The following is a 15,934-nucleotide window of genomic DNA, read 5'->3' on the forward strand; positions in this document are numbered from 1 at the left end:
TGGTTTGGCAGGAAAGGATCTGGGTTACCAGGGAGATGATGAGAACCCTTGAGACTGCCTTTGCTGATTAGGGTAACCATGTAACTTGAAACAGTTACTGACATGGTGACTAGCAACCCCACAATGGGTGCAAATGATCTCTGATCGTCGTGGAGTCAGTAAATACCAGAGGAAGGGGGTCGAAATCGCCTTGAAGAAGGCTGAACAGAGGCCTGAAAAGCTGCAGCTTTAGATGTTAGGGGAATAGCCAGGTGTTGTTGTTCTTCCTGGAACATCAGGTTGTAAGCCTTAGAAAGAGATGGCAGAGGCTCAATCATCAGGATCTGGCGACGAACATGAGTGTAAGACTCATTGAGTCGCATCCGAAAATGCACAACATTGCGGCATTCAATCAGTTCCAGCCAGCGTTGATCGAGGTCACAGGTGCATTTGCTGCAGGTACACACTGGGAATGGTTCATTGTTTTCCAGTTCCTACTAGGGGTGGCCATGTCGGGTTTCGGTTTGGTTTTCGATTTGGTTATTTGGGGTTCGGTTATTTCGGTTATAAAGAAATCAAAACCGAACGGTTACATGAATTAAATCGGTTTGGTTCGATTCGATTCAGATTCGGTTCAGTTCGTTTTTACCACAAAATTATAACCGAATGGTTAAATTTGGTTCGGTTCGGTTATATTTGGTTATAAACAAACACTAATATATACGAAATAAATTATAAAAAAATCTTTAAAAATTTCGAATTACATCATAATATTAATATTAATCATTTAAAATTATCAATCTAAACCAAAATACACAATATTAATCTTTCAAAATTCTCAATCCAAATTTTAAATCACAAAATTTTCGAAAATTTCAACCTTCACCATTTTTTATCTTCATTTATTTTTAAAAAATACAATAAATTAATATATAATATATATAGAAATAAGATTTTAATCAAATAAAAAATTAACTTTTAATTATTTATAAATTAAAAATTGAGATAACAATGAATATATGAAAATTGAAAGTGAAATTGTAAAAATATTACATAAATATTTAGAATAAAACACTAAAAACTAAATAAATACTAATAACCGTTCGGTTAACCACGGTTATTCGATTATTAATCGAACCGAAATGAATCCGAACGGTTATTGAACTTGCTCAACGATCGGTTATTAAGCAAACAACCGAACTGTTGTTATTCGGTTCGGTTCGGTTATTCGGTTAATAACTGAAATGACCACCCCTAGTCCCTTCCACAGAGAGGTCAGTTTTGTGAAGCAGGTCGTTTGATCCATGGAACTCTGGGTGAGGTTATCTAGTTGCAGCTGGATATTGTATATTTTAGACGCATTCTTCTGCTTGAAGTATGTCTCCAGAACTCGCCAGATGAGGCTGCCAATATCAGAGGGTACCGAGTTTGAGATCCAGGTACTAACCAAAGCGTTGCAGCGAGCCCAAGCACCAGACTCATGGTGTGCGGCATCCGGACGAGGAATGGTGCCATGAACAAAGCCTAGTTTGTTCTTGGTTAGTAGCGCTTTCTCCATGGAATGAGACCAGATGTTATAGTTGCTTTCACCGAGGAGTTTCTCAGAGACAAGCATAAGACTCGATGAGTCAGCGGCATGAAGATAAGGATGGTTGGCATATGGGTCAAGGGATGGTGGTTCAGTGGTGATGGAAGGATGAAAAGTAGAGGTGGAAGCGGGAGGTGTCGATGGTGAGGATTCCATGGTGCAGAGAACAAAAAAAAAACAGGGATTGAAGAAGAAGGGTAAGGAGAAGAGAGATTTGGAGTGGGTGAAAGAAGAAAGGAAACTAGAAGAGGAGATTTAGAAATCTGAAACGATTCAGAGAATCAAAGAACGATTCAAAGATAAACAAAGAACTTGCAGAGAAATGAAAAACAAGCAAAGCTGGAAAATTTTCTTTTGTTTCTCCTTATCAATTACAATAGCTCTGCTAGTGTATACATACAAAAACTCGAGTGTGCAAACATCAATAAAGAATAAAGCAATGATAATTCCTACTCTATGTGTGCAGCCTATGTAACCGAGCATTTCTCTGCAGCGTTTGTTAGAACATAACCAAAGGAATAAACCGAGTTTCATAGAAACCAAACATTTTTTTTTAAAAGGAGCATTTCTAATGTAGACAGATCGATCAATATATCTTTGCGATCTGGCTTGTGGCAACGCTTGACGAGGCGAACACTGTCTTTCGCGAAGTCTCTGAGAGGGTCTACGACGGAATCAATGGCGTCTATGGAGACTTTCGTTGTGTTCCAATTCCAAAGATGAAAACGAGTGACTGTGTTCGAATGATAAAGAAGAAACTAGGAGAGAGAGAGATTGACGTTGTCACGTCAACACCCGTTCAGATATACTTGGGCCCTCGTTCATGAATTCAAATAAATTTCATTTTTATATTAAAATAATAAATTAAACCTAATCATAATTTAAAAATAACAACAATAACAACTCCTTAATCATCCAAATTTATTTGTAGGCAATGACGGATCTAGAAAAAAAATATCAGTGGGCACTAGTAATTATATATATATAATAAAAAATTAATAAAAAATATATCGCTAAAAAATATTTAAATTGTATGACCAAATTTTATGATTTTTTATTTTTTAAAATATATTTATAACAACTTCATTTGTAATTATCTAAAATATATATTTTTCAATAAAACAAACTAAATAATTACTCAAAATTGATTACCAATCTGATTGCATACACTTGTCTTTACAAAATTAATTGGTAAAAAACATCTATTAACAGTCGCGATATTAACGAGTAAAATTAAAGTTCATTTTGAAAGTCTGTATATCAATAGATATAAAATATGTTTCTTTATTTTTATCATAAAAACAACAATATCTCCAAGATTAGCCAAATTAAAAAATGTCTATCTTTTATCAAATCATTGATTTAGATGCTAAGTTTATATCGAAGAGATATTTGTTCCGTAAAACTGAAGTCATCTGAATAAAATCCAGTCAATTTTATCAGATGCGAAGACAAATTATCTAAACAAATTTGTTTAAATATTGAGGGGTTTGAGAATTCGATATATCATTGAATGAAATTTTACCATTATCTTAAAATATCGATATAAAATTTTTTTGAGAAATTTATTCATTAGTTTCTTTACCAAAGCAAATATAAAGATAAACAAATATATATAACAACAAATTTTTTTTTTGATCAAAATATAGAAATTGATGAACAAACAATAAGTAAAATTATTTAAAAAATTATAATATCTAACTACTTTTAATTTTACTATTTATTTTGTTTTTTATATTATGATTGAATATTTGATTTGTGATTTTTTTAAAGGATGGAGAGATAAAATATTAAAAAATAAATGTAAAAATAAAGAGTAAAAAAAGTAAAATGTGACCTAATTTTTATAATAAAAAAAGAAATAAAAAAACAGACTACCAAACGGCAACCTTCTACATTTTGTGCTAAAATTTTTAAAAAATTATAAGTAAATTATTATTTTTTAATTAAAAAGATGGAGGCATAGAACCCCACTCTAATCTACATGGGTCCGTCCATGTTTGTAGGCCGATAATTTTAAAAATATCAAATAAGAATATTGACATAGAGTTTAACAAAATTCGCGTATTAAACAAAAGATTAACGAGATTCTCCGTAAATGAGAATAGACTATTGAGACAATGTCTCAGAGACAAAAATCACTCATGAAGCCTCAAGTAAAACCTCCTTGTCCGAAAAACCACAGTCAAGCTCAACACCACAGCGACCAAACACACCACGGACATGATCCCACATGTTACCGAGTAACACACCGAACCTACGCACACAAGCGGCTCAGTTTCCGACGGACCGGCTTGTTTTCGGGCGAAGTAATCGTATATGTTACTAGCCATCAAACCCGAAAACACGAACGAGCCGATAGGCAATGCCACTATTTGGAAATTGTACAAAGAACCAAAGCTTTTCAACCCGAACAGGTCGGAAACTGAGGCAGGGGCTATCGCCCAGTGAGCACCGTAACCCATTCCCGTTAGAATGGTCACTACATAGATTTTGCCAGGACAATCGATCGCGTAGTAAGCGAGTCCGAAGGCCATGATCGCTTGCACCACCGACATGGCCAATGGTCGGGGAAGAACAAGTTTCCTGATGCAGAGGAAAATGGCAGATCCACTGGTTAATGAGCGTCAATGGCATATAATATTTATGTTAAACGTGGACACGGCTCATATACCCGCAAAATTTAGGATATTCGGATTTATATCCGAAATAGGTGGATATCAACGTTTGATACCCTTACCCATAATCATACATGAGGGTTACGCGTACCGGTAAAACTTTCAAGTACTCGGAAGTACCCAGATCCAAAAGTTATATCATGAAAACAAAATTATAACAAAATAATTTAGATATTCAAATTTGTATCCGAAGGCAAAAGGGTAAACATTTAAAATTGGAATTAAAAATGTGTTTGTTAATGTACATGGGTACCCGTGGATCCGTCCCTAATTTTTATCCATAACCATACCCGTAACCGTTAAACGGGTAACAAAAAAGTAAACGTCACATACCCATGAATGTTTAGATACCCAAAAATCGGATATGTGCATGTCGGTACAAGCGGTACCCCAATTTTCAGGTATTTATGCCTACCCGTAGGTGATGTAATGTTAAAGGCGGTCAGGGTTTGTGTTATGTTACCTCATTATTAGCTCTGAGAAGTATCCGCCCGCAACCCGGCCGAGAAAATTGAAGATGCTGATAATCGAAACAAATATTTTCGTGTTGGTGTAGCCGAGGGAATAACAGATCTGGCCAAGGTTGTCTATAACAGTTATCCCGGAGCCTACGCCGAGAATGAGAGAGAAGAATATAAGCCAGAAATCGGCTTCTCTCAAAGCCTGCAACAAGGTGAAGTTTTCTCCAATGCACGATTGTTTTCTCCTTTCTCGAGTTTCAAAAGGTGGAAGACTCTCCCTGCTGCTCTCAACCAAATTTTCCTCCTCGTTTTCATCCACAACGTCGGAGTTTCCTTCAACCTTCTCTAAGGTAGCATTTTTTAGTTTCCCACAGAAAGAGACAGATGCAACAGGGATGAGAAGTGGAACCACCATGAGAATGACAAGAGCAGCTCCAAAAATAGTGATGACTGTTTGAGTTAAATCGAAAAGATTCTGAAGAATCAATATTCCCAGTAAATATACTGCAAGGACAGAGCAAAACCCGTAAATAACCAAGAACCGTAAGTTATCAGATGGTCGGTTCTCTCCGTGTCCTTCTACAGGCCTGACAATGAAGAGTAGAGCAAGAACAACAATAGGTGGACCAATGGCAACCATGAGAATAACCGACGAATCATTACGGGGATTGAACATTGAATAAACCTGAGTCAAGATCGCTCCACTCAAACCCGAAAACCCTTTCAGGATTCCCACAACAGGGCCACGACTATCCGGGAAGTTCTGGATGCATGAAACAAGTGATGCCGTGTTGTAGTAGGTTTCGCCATTTGTTCCCAGAAAAATGGCAATGAATAACTGCACAACAACGATTTTTAAGTTCTGTCTTGTAAGAAATCAAAATACGAATTCGTGCAGTTTCAGCCAAATCCAGAAGGAAGTTGCTCTCCAATTACAGAAACCAATTATGAAATTGCACAATGTAACAAAACCTTACATGAGCGTGAATTTGAAACCTTGTCTTAACATCTTTATTGGTAAAATCTCTTAAAAGTTACCTAATCACAAGCATCCTTCTTTACTCCTAACATTACCAAATTGTTAGGAAAATTTCAAGAAATATAATTAATTGTTTGAAGACATACCGCAATTATTTTACATCGTATTCTTGACAGTAAACTACGTATGAATGTGATCTTAAACTTCTCTTAAATGAAGTTTAGAAAATTAACATATAATATCCATACTATACTCAGCCAGCAAATCAACATTGCATATAACATCGACAACGATAGGCTGCCAATTTAATGGATATCATGTGTACTGGGTTTCGACTTAGTCAAGAAAATCGCATAGATACATGCACATGCTCGTTTTAATATCCCCAACGTTCTTCTATAATTCAAAACTTAACTAGGTCGAGTTTATGGTCACGTGTATGATAACAATATGAAATAACTACGATATGAATAAATCCACTTCCGAAGCTTAGCCCCGACAATATAGTAAACTTAGGAGCTAAATAGAGTGTTATGCCATAGTATGCACATCAGATAAGTGGTTTCATGACTTTCTAGGCTAAATTGATATATACAAGTGTGATTCTGAAGCTTAGAATAGGAATTAAATGAATGCATATGATATATCATATTGTTTCCATTTTACATAAAACTCATTTCAATATTACAGGCATCCTTCTCTTATTCCAAACTTTACTAAATCCTTAGGTAGTCGAGTATTTCATAGATGCACAAATCACACTCGTTCTATGTTAAATTGCATTGGCATATTCCTTAAATATCTCTTTATGTAAAAACTCGGCAAATTAACATGTAAAATCCAACTTGACTAAAGTAGCAAACTAATCACACATATCTTAGGCACCAACTTACTCATACTCGGTAACATCCAAAACATCCTACCGTATTCCAGACTTTATACGACATTGCTTAGGGAAAATCTCTGCAGCAAGACTTGTATGAATTCTAAAACATTGAATGAATTTGTGTATGTGCTTCTCTCCAAGAGTGGATTTTCACAAATTCTAAGTATACAATCAAGACTATACGCCGCTATTGTGAATCCAAACATGTATATAACTCAATGCAGTCTAACACGCCATTCGAACACTTGTTCTAAGATGTATAATAAGCCCCAATTTACGTCTCCATAAACCCTTCTTCTACCTCAATTTCACCAATCACACTGCGTATCAATTCAATATATGATCCAGTAACATATCTATCCAATATCTTTCTTCACTTGGAACTAAATCACAAACCCTTTTCATTTTCTTCAATATCCGAACACAGATAATCACCAGAATTTCCCGAATCTCACAAAACCCTATATAATGAAAAACCCACGCTCAAATCAGCGAGAGAAAGAGACGGATGTCTTACCATCCACAGGGGCAGCCTTGGCCACAGACCAGAGACGACGAGCCAGACAACGCCATAGCCGACAAGGTTGTGTGCTGCGCCTACGAGGAGAACAACCCAAGGCGGAAAGGCCTCGGACAAGGCACCGGAGACGAAGCCGATGGCATCGCCGAGGTTCTTAGCGACGCCGAGAACAGAGATCTGCCTCTGGTCGTAACCGAGGGCGGTCTTGATCGCCGGAGACATAGAACCGCCGAAGATGTAGCCGACGCCGGCGACGGACTGTACCCACATCGCACACACGAAGACTAGCCATCGGTCGTTGACCAGAGCCTCGAATCTGTGGCGCCACTGAGAAATTAACATTTTTTTTTTCTGGTTTGGCAATTATATTGAAGCGTTAAATGCTTTCATTTACTTGGAGATGGATATCCATTGCTCTCTTTTTTTTCTTTGGCATGTGCTACACGTTATGCTAATTTGTTATGGCTCTTATCCTTTTTCTTATCTTTTTTTCTTTTATATGTATACTGTAAATTTTTTCTTTCATATGTATACGTAATTACAATAAATTTATGTATTTTTATTTTTAAATGATGTTCTTTTGTTTTGACAAAAAAATCATTCAGTTTTCGATTTTTACATCTTTTCATATTCTTGTAGCAGATGGAATTTTAGATCAAATTTATTAGATGGAATTATATTCACCAAGTAAAAAAGTTCCATGTTAATATGTTATCCTTTCCGCTGAGCTCATGGACTTGAGTTAGCCTCGTTGAGCCTTGGAATCAACAGGCTTAGTTAGTTATATTAGGCTTAGGGAATATGATTATATATGAGCCCATTATGGAAAATTCAATAACACCTATTCTAAATAAAGATGTTGAATATATATATATATATATATATATATATATATATATGTGTGTATATGATGACCAATTAGACTCTTTTTTTTCTCAGATCTTGTCTATTTCACTTATAAGAAAAAACTATACAAAAATTTCCGAGGTGTAACTAAATACACATTCGACCAAATCGACATTTATCGTAATTTTGGGTATGTCATTTTTCATGGAATAAGAGTGTCAACTTTGTTGAAAATTTTCATATAAACACATCAATTTTTCAAAATGTATCAAATAGATATCTAGACTTTTTAATTTTGTCTAACTGATATCTCACATATTAACATATTTTAAATTGATATTGCAACTTATCAAATCAATACCAATTTTCAACTTCGAATCATGAAATCGAAGGAATTATTGAAAATTTTCAATAAATTATTGTAAATACTAAATATTATGAGACTATGACTCATACTTAATATTCTACGTCATCGCTGACAATTTGTTTGCATAAATATTTCATACGTTATAGAAAAAATTAAGAGTTGACATCGAGTTAAGATATAAATTTAAAATATTTTAATATTTATGGTACCAATTTAGAATATTTTAATATTTTTTATATATTAATTTGCATCAAAGTTCAAGAACGAGCAAGATTATCTTGGGGAATTGATGATATCAAAATAAAAATTCAGATATTTATTTGACATATCTTATTAATAAGGTATTTATATATGGTTTATAAATAATTAAAAATTGATAACAAGTGCTTTTATGCACTTGTCTACATTTTTGAAATCATATACATCCGTGTTAAATTTAGATTAATTTTGATATTTTCGGATATAGATTCGAGTAAGTCTAATTTTTTCGATTATATTTTTTGGTTAAGTGTGAATATATTAATAAAACAATTGATTATCAGTTACAACCCAACCAGAGCTGCATACAAAAGTCTGAATCCCATGGCAAGTCGTAGGTGGGGCAATTAAAAATTTTAAAGCTATATATAAACTAGAAACATGTTGCAATTACTCACGATATGGTATAATTATATTATATATATATTTTTATTGTATATATATATTATAGAAAGTTTCGGATTTGAATATATTCAACTATTGAATATCAAACTACAACGCACAATGAAGTTTTGGATCAAATGAACCCATTTGAAAGCAGTACTTGGCTTAATGGAAACAAATGCAGTTGCAGGGTCGAGCTCAATGCAACTGTCAAAGTCAAACAATTACAAAAATAACTGGTAGATGGATATTATATTAATCATACACCTAATGACTACAGGTTTTAATTAACAATTAATCGCTCATTTGATACTTGCGGACAGCACTGCTTACATGTTTCGCCACGTCACCCAATTGATTAAGTTGGGATTTTGTTCTTTGTTTAATTTTACGCCTTGGAAGTTTGGGTCAGAATCTTTCATTTTTCTACTGAATGATTGCTTTTCATATTACTACTAAAATTATTCAACTGTTGTAATATCATAATTTTAGCTCCACATGCCTTCAAACTACGCCAATACAAATACCAAAACCCTAATATATATATAGAAGTGTACGTCCATTAAGTGATCTGATGACTCAGAAGTCGATCTGAATAGCTAGTCAATGTTGGCTACATATGTTATATAGGTGAATGCCAGACATAAAACCGTAAATGTCCACTGGATCACCGACTGTTGACTATATATATAAATGTTTCATAACACTCTCAAATAATCCTTTAAATTAAGTATTAACTTATCAAATTGATAATTTTTTTAATGATATATACATCTTCTTCTTCCTCCTCTTCTCTCTCATTAATATCTCCAAGCATACCCAAGCCAATCATCAATAAAAACCAAACACTTTGTATTACACACACGCGCACACAAACAAAAATGTCGGAGTGGATAGCGGTGGTGGTGGCGACGGCGCTGTTCGTGTTGTTATCGCCCGGCCTATTATTTCAAGTCCCCGGAAAAAAGGTTTTCGTGGAATTCGGGAACTCGGAGACGAGCTATGCCTCTATCCTCCTCCACGCCTTCATCTTCTTCGGCATCATCACTGTCTTTACCGTTGTCCTCGACCTCCCTGCCAAGCTCTAGTACTTGTACTCTCCTCCTTGTTCACGTCACAAAATTAAATATTTTTTTTTGCCTTACCATAAATTTGTTCTGTACTCCATCTAGCTATTGCTTGCGGTTGGTTCGCCTCTCGTTACAGTCTTCATACATATCTGGTTTCTGGATTTACGTTATATGGATAAGGTTGTTTGTTACATAACATTGTCTTAGATTGACAACATATATTTAAAAACAAAATCCGAACAAAAACATACAACTTTATAGAGGTTTTTTTTATATAAAAAAAGTTGAACTTCGCAAAATCTTTATAATCAAATTCAAAGGTTCAAGCTTTTTGGGGTCTAAAGCAGGCAACATGCATTTAAAAAAAAATACTTTCCACATTATTGTCAAAGTCCGGACAACAAATTCATGTCGTGTTACACGACGTCATCCATGCCCATGTACTCCCACAATTAATTTGGCATCCTTTCACAACCCTTGAAGGGTCATTTCTATAACTCTTGTATCTTCTCTTCATCTCCATCATCAAGATATATGAAGGATGGCGGATTGGGGTCCTGCGGTGGTGGCGACGGTGCATTCGTGCGGTTGTCACCGGGAACTCTCTTCAAATTTCCCGGAAAAAAGGTATTTGTTGAGTTCGGAAACATGGAAACTAGTGGAGCCTCCATTCTCGTCCACTCTCTCATCTTCTTCGGCCTCATCACTATCTTCACCGTCGTCCTCTATCTTCACATCAACACCTAGAATATTTTTTTTGTTAAAGCAACACCTAGAATTTCATGCATATATATATATATACACACATGGTGTGTATATATATATATTTGTAAGAATTTCATGCAATAATATGATGCACACTGTCATATCAATATTATGATCCTCGATCTAGATATTTGTAAGGATTTATACAAGGTGTGGTGTGTTGGTTGGAAGCTGTTAAGAATCTATCTCCATTTAAACTACCGTAAAAAATATTTTTTTTTGATTGAAAAAAATTGAAAATATATAAGAGGTCTCTAAACCTAACAATTTTACATGCATACATTATCATTGTGAATTTCTCAAAGTTTGAAACATCTCAAAAACTTTATCGTGCCGATCTAAATGAATGAATTTAAGTCAAATAATAAAACATAAATTAAATCGATTTCGTAAAGATACAAATCGATTGTAATACCAGGATCAAAGAGAATGAGGGGTGATGGTGGCGATCCTAATCTTAATGATTGCAAAGATTGATTGGTGGCACTGGTTGATTTAAGAAAACAATAACTAAAAACATTGTAGGTTCGAAGTTTGATCTATACTATGATGAATAACCCTAACAATTATTCATCATTTTTAAAAGATTACTTGTTATAAAATAACCTTGATAATTTTAATAGTTTGGTAAAATATATGTTTAAAACATTATTATATAATTTTATTTATAGCTAAAAAATTTAATTTAAATAATTAAATATATAACAAAAATTAGTTTTGTGGATCTAAATAATAATCTTTCCTTTAAATAATCCTTTATTTAATTGATTTATTATAGATAAGCAATAAACAGAATTTTATCTATTCAATTTTTATATCTATAACCAAATATAAATATATTTATGTTATTATCTATATTTTAATGTTTTATTTTCGATGGCTGTAATTGAAATATAATCAAAATCAATTTAACAATTTTATATTGTTTACTGTCGTTTTTTCGCTAGATTCCGTGATTTTTTAATATAATGGAAGTCCAAAATTATATAAACTTTTAAAACAGATAATCCCGTAATTAAATATAATAATAATAAGTTTTTTTAATAAGAAATCTATATATATTAATAAAGGAGTTTAAAGGATTGTGGTGAAGCCACCTCATCCTCCACCTCATTATCTATATGACATTTTGTTTTATTTTTTTATTTATTATTTAAAACTTTTTAACTACATATAAATTGCATTAAAAAGATTTAAATGATTAATGGGGTATTAACAAATATTTTAGGTTATGATGTTTTGAAACGGCGTATGATTATTGAGATCTTAACAATTTGGTTTTCTAAATATATTATTTATTGATATAAATATTTTTAATTTTCTAACAAATATGATATATGGGTAGGGAAAACTGTCTAATATATTGCGTATGATTATTGAGATCTTAACAATTTGGTTTTTTAAATATATTATTTATTGATATAAATATTTTTAATTTTCTAACAAATTATGGATGTGGGAGAAACGAGGAGTTTCGAGAATTATTTTCATGCGTCGCGACTTTTATATGTATATTAAAGTCATACCCATACTATGGATGTGGGAGAAACGAGGAGTTTCGAGAATCTAATCACGAGATCAAAGGAAGATAAATGCATGCCTTATGGTCCCGGAAAATTTGGAATCGTGGTGAGCGAGCGGTCGTGGCTTCCGCTGAAGGCAAAACTGGTGGCCAGAAATGGTAATTTGGAGATGTACGAGGAAGATGCACAATGACATACACATGATATAACTTTCAATTGTAAGAATAGGTTAAACTATACATAATTTTGAAATTTTGAATGTCGTGTATATTTGACTTTTTAAAATTGTATTTGTTTTTATTTTTTTTAAATTAAAATTTTCTGTGAATATGATGAATATGATTTTTTGATATTTTCGGGGATTTTTTTTTCAAGTTCCAGGTATTAGTGGAGAAATTCCTAGAATACTAAGGCGTAGTGGCGTTTTGTAGTAATTGAAGATATTAAAGACATTTAAGACATTTAGTAGAATAAAAAATTAAAACAAGTGAACATGAACCAAAAAACATTCTTGATAAAAAAAAAACTGTAATAAAAACTATCCACTAACTCATTATATAAATGGGATATTTAATGAAAACTATTATACAAAAAACTGAAAAGATTGTTCATTAACCCATTAATAAAAGGTAAAGAATATCCCATTACTATATAAGATCATCTTTTATAATTGAAAAACAATACGAAAAACTAATAATCATTGTATATTACGTACAACAACATTTTCGTCATGTGGACATCTGAGGATAAGCGTAAAGAAAGAGAAATAATGCTGAAAGATTGGAACTTTGGGTATGTGGGTATTTGTGTATGTTTACGCGTATTTGTATGTTGATAACATATATACATGTACATATATGTATGTATACGTGTATATGTACGTCTAGATGAAGAAGAGCACATGGGTATGTGTATGTCTATTTGTATGTAGATGACATTTATATGTATATACATATATGTATATATACATGTATATGTGTACGTATAGATGGGAAGCGTATATGTGTGGAGAGAGAGAGGTACATCGATAAGCGTGTGCACAGAGGGATAACAAACGTGGGCGGTTGCCGAGAGATGTTCGATCACAAAATATTTGCATGGGAAAATTCTAAAAAACAAACATGAAGGATTTAATTTTATTTTCAAGTTATAATAATTTTACGAAAAGGAAAAACTCATAAAAAAAGAATGATGCATTCAACATATGTATAGAATAGAAGTAAATATATATATGTTTGTATATAGATGTATGGATATGTATGTATGTAAATATGTATGTGCATGTATATGTATGTGTACATATATTAAAATAAGAAATAAAAATATATGTGAGCATATATCATATATGTATATAGATATATATGTGTATATATATGTGTATATATGTATATGCGTTTATATTTATGCATATTAATATTTTATACTATTTTATGGATATGATTTTTATATACAAAAGAATAACCTCTCTATTAAATTGTTATATATATATATATGTATGCATGTCTATGTATATATATATATATATGTATATGTATATGTATGTTTATGCATGTATATTAATATATATTATTTTATATTTATGCGTGAATAATTTTTTGTTTTATTATAATTTTTTTTTATGAATATATTAGAAAATTATTATATATTTTATGTAAAGTTAAAATAATAATATTCAAACATTATACATATATATATATAATAATCACCTCATTTATAAAATCCAGAGAATTAAAAAACACAGTTGCAAACTCTAAAAAATCAATCTATAAAATCCCGCGAGTATAATATAACAACTCATTTAAAAAACTATTATTCAATCTCACAAACAAATAAAAAAAGAATAGGAGAGAAGAATGACTTATCTCCTGAGAACATACAAAAAAAACAGAAAATAAAAGATAGAATAAAAGAATTTTTTGGTCATAAGATTTTTTGTTTCCAATCCAAAATAGAAGTACAAGAATTACAAGTCCGATCCAGAGATGTCGTTTAAGAAGTAAAAAACAACGGAGATATAAGTTGAACCCAGAGACAAAGTCGAACAAATCAAAAGCCGATGAAACCCAAGGAGAGAGATAAAAGCCGGAGAAGATATGAAATGGAAGAAGTCGATGGAGAAGAGAAATCGAAGAAGAGAAGTCAAAGAAGAAGATGAAACCAAAAAGGTCCATGAAGAAGGGTTAGGGTTCTATCAAGGATACGAAAAAAGGATTAGGATTTAATTTATTTGGGAGAAAATTTTATGGGTTTTTTATTTTTAAATAAATCAGTTATTCCTGGACTATTTTACTAAACCGATTTTAATTGTCGATTTAATTTTAATCCATTATTTAATTCAGGAACTAATGTGGCTATTAATTTTGATATAGTATATGACGTACATGTAGGATGATATTTAACAGAAATGACAGTCAACGTTAGTAAAAAAATTTATTGGCACTATTATATAAGTTCAGACATTCTAATGATGGATTTGCAAATTGAGTATTTTTTCTAGACTCCAAGTATATTAGTTTTCCAACCATTTGCAAGTTAGAGAATTTTTTATTGAGTATATCCTATATATATATGTAATATATATATATATATTTTAAGGAGAAATCACCAAAACAAATCTACATTCTTCTCAAATCAACCAAAAAAACTCTGTATTTTTTGTTTATTAATTAAATTTTGTACTTGGTGTGATTAACCCATAAAATTTTGAACTTTTTAAAAATTTACTGAAAATTCCCCACGTCTGCCAACTCCAACAAAAATTATGATGTAACAATGACATAACTTCTAAATTATGTACACATCATCATAATTATGTCACAATATTATTTTAAACAAAATTTAAATTAAATAACTATTTAAATTAATATATATACATACAAATTCACACCCACATTCACATATATATATATATTAAATATAAAATTATTTATAACTAACAAAAGACATATATACATATCGATAAATTATATATATATTATTTAATATATATTACATATATTAGTTATAATTACTTTTATTTTAATATGCATATTATTTGTATATATATATTGCATGTATACCTAATATATATACATATACATATTATTTTTAATAGATATTATATGTATATATGTTAGTTCTAATTATTTTTATTTTTATATATATGTATTAATTATAATATACATAAATATTGTAGTTATATGTATATATATATTTTATTAATTACAAATAATTTTATTTTAAATATATATATGTATATATATATATATATTTTATATTTGAATTTGTATGTATATATAGTTAAATCAGTAAGTAAAAAAGTATAGAGTTTTTTAGTTAACCTCAGAAGAATGCATAGTTTTTTTTTTGCAATATATCGATATCCCTTTATTTTAAATAAAATATAAGGATTAATTTTCCCATATAATTATTATAACTATCTTCATGAAAGTAATAAAAACATTGAAAACATAATATATATATATTCTACTATAAAAGTATATTAACTTCTAAATTATTATATATTTTAGTTTTATCGGTAAAAGTTCGGTAAAACTTTTTTAATTAAGTTTTTTAGCAATCTTGGTATTGGGATGAGGTGCATACCTCGAGGGTCTATGACGCATGGAAAAGATGTGTCATGGACCTACT

The 15,934-nt window shown here is 31.5% G+C and overlaps 2 protein-coding genes and 1 pseudogene across 2 annotated transcripts; 2 read left to right on the top strand and 1 right to left on the bottom strand.

The window, feature by feature from the left end:
- Positions 1-3,613: 3,613 nt before the first annotated feature.
- On the bottom strand, positions 3,614-7,526 carry LOC104803150 (protein NUCLEAR FUSION DEFECTIVE 4-like). The gene is made up of 3 exons (XM_010527031.1): positions 7,089-7,526; positions 4,709-5,544; positions 3,614-4,153 (listed from the first exon to the last, which is right to left on the bottom strand). Exons 1-3 carry the CDS (start codon positions 7,431-7,433, stop codon positions 3,706-3,708), a joined length of 1,629 nt encoding a protein of 542 aa, XP_010525333.1. The 5' UTR covers positions 7,434-7,526; the 3' UTR covers positions 3,614-3,705.
- A 2,158-nt stretch (positions 7,527-9,684) lies between these two features.
- LOC109116225 lies at positions 9,685-10,697 on the top strand. The gene is made up of 2 exons (XM_019201269.1): positions 9,685-10,039; positions 10,547-10,697. The coding sequence occupies exon 1, from the start codon at positions 9,708-9,710 to the stop codon at positions 10,032-10,034; it is 327 nt and encodes a 108-aa protein (XP_019056814.1). The 5' UTR covers positions 9,685-9,707; the 3' UTR covers positions 10,035-10,039; positions 10,547-10,697.
- On the top strand, positions 10,558-10,938 carry LOC109116226 (annotated as a pseudogene).
- Positions 10,939-15,934: the final 4,996 nt, after the last annotated feature.

This window comes from Tarenaya hassleriana, unplaced genomic scaffold (genome assembly GCF_000463585.1).
Source record: "Tarenaya hassleriana unplaced genomic scaffold, ASM46358v1 Cleome80, whole genome shotgun sequence".
In the NCBI taxonomy this organism is placed as follows: Eukaryota; Viridiplantae; Streptophyta; class Magnoliopsida; order Brassicales; family Cleomaceae; genus Tarenaya; species Tarenaya hassleriana.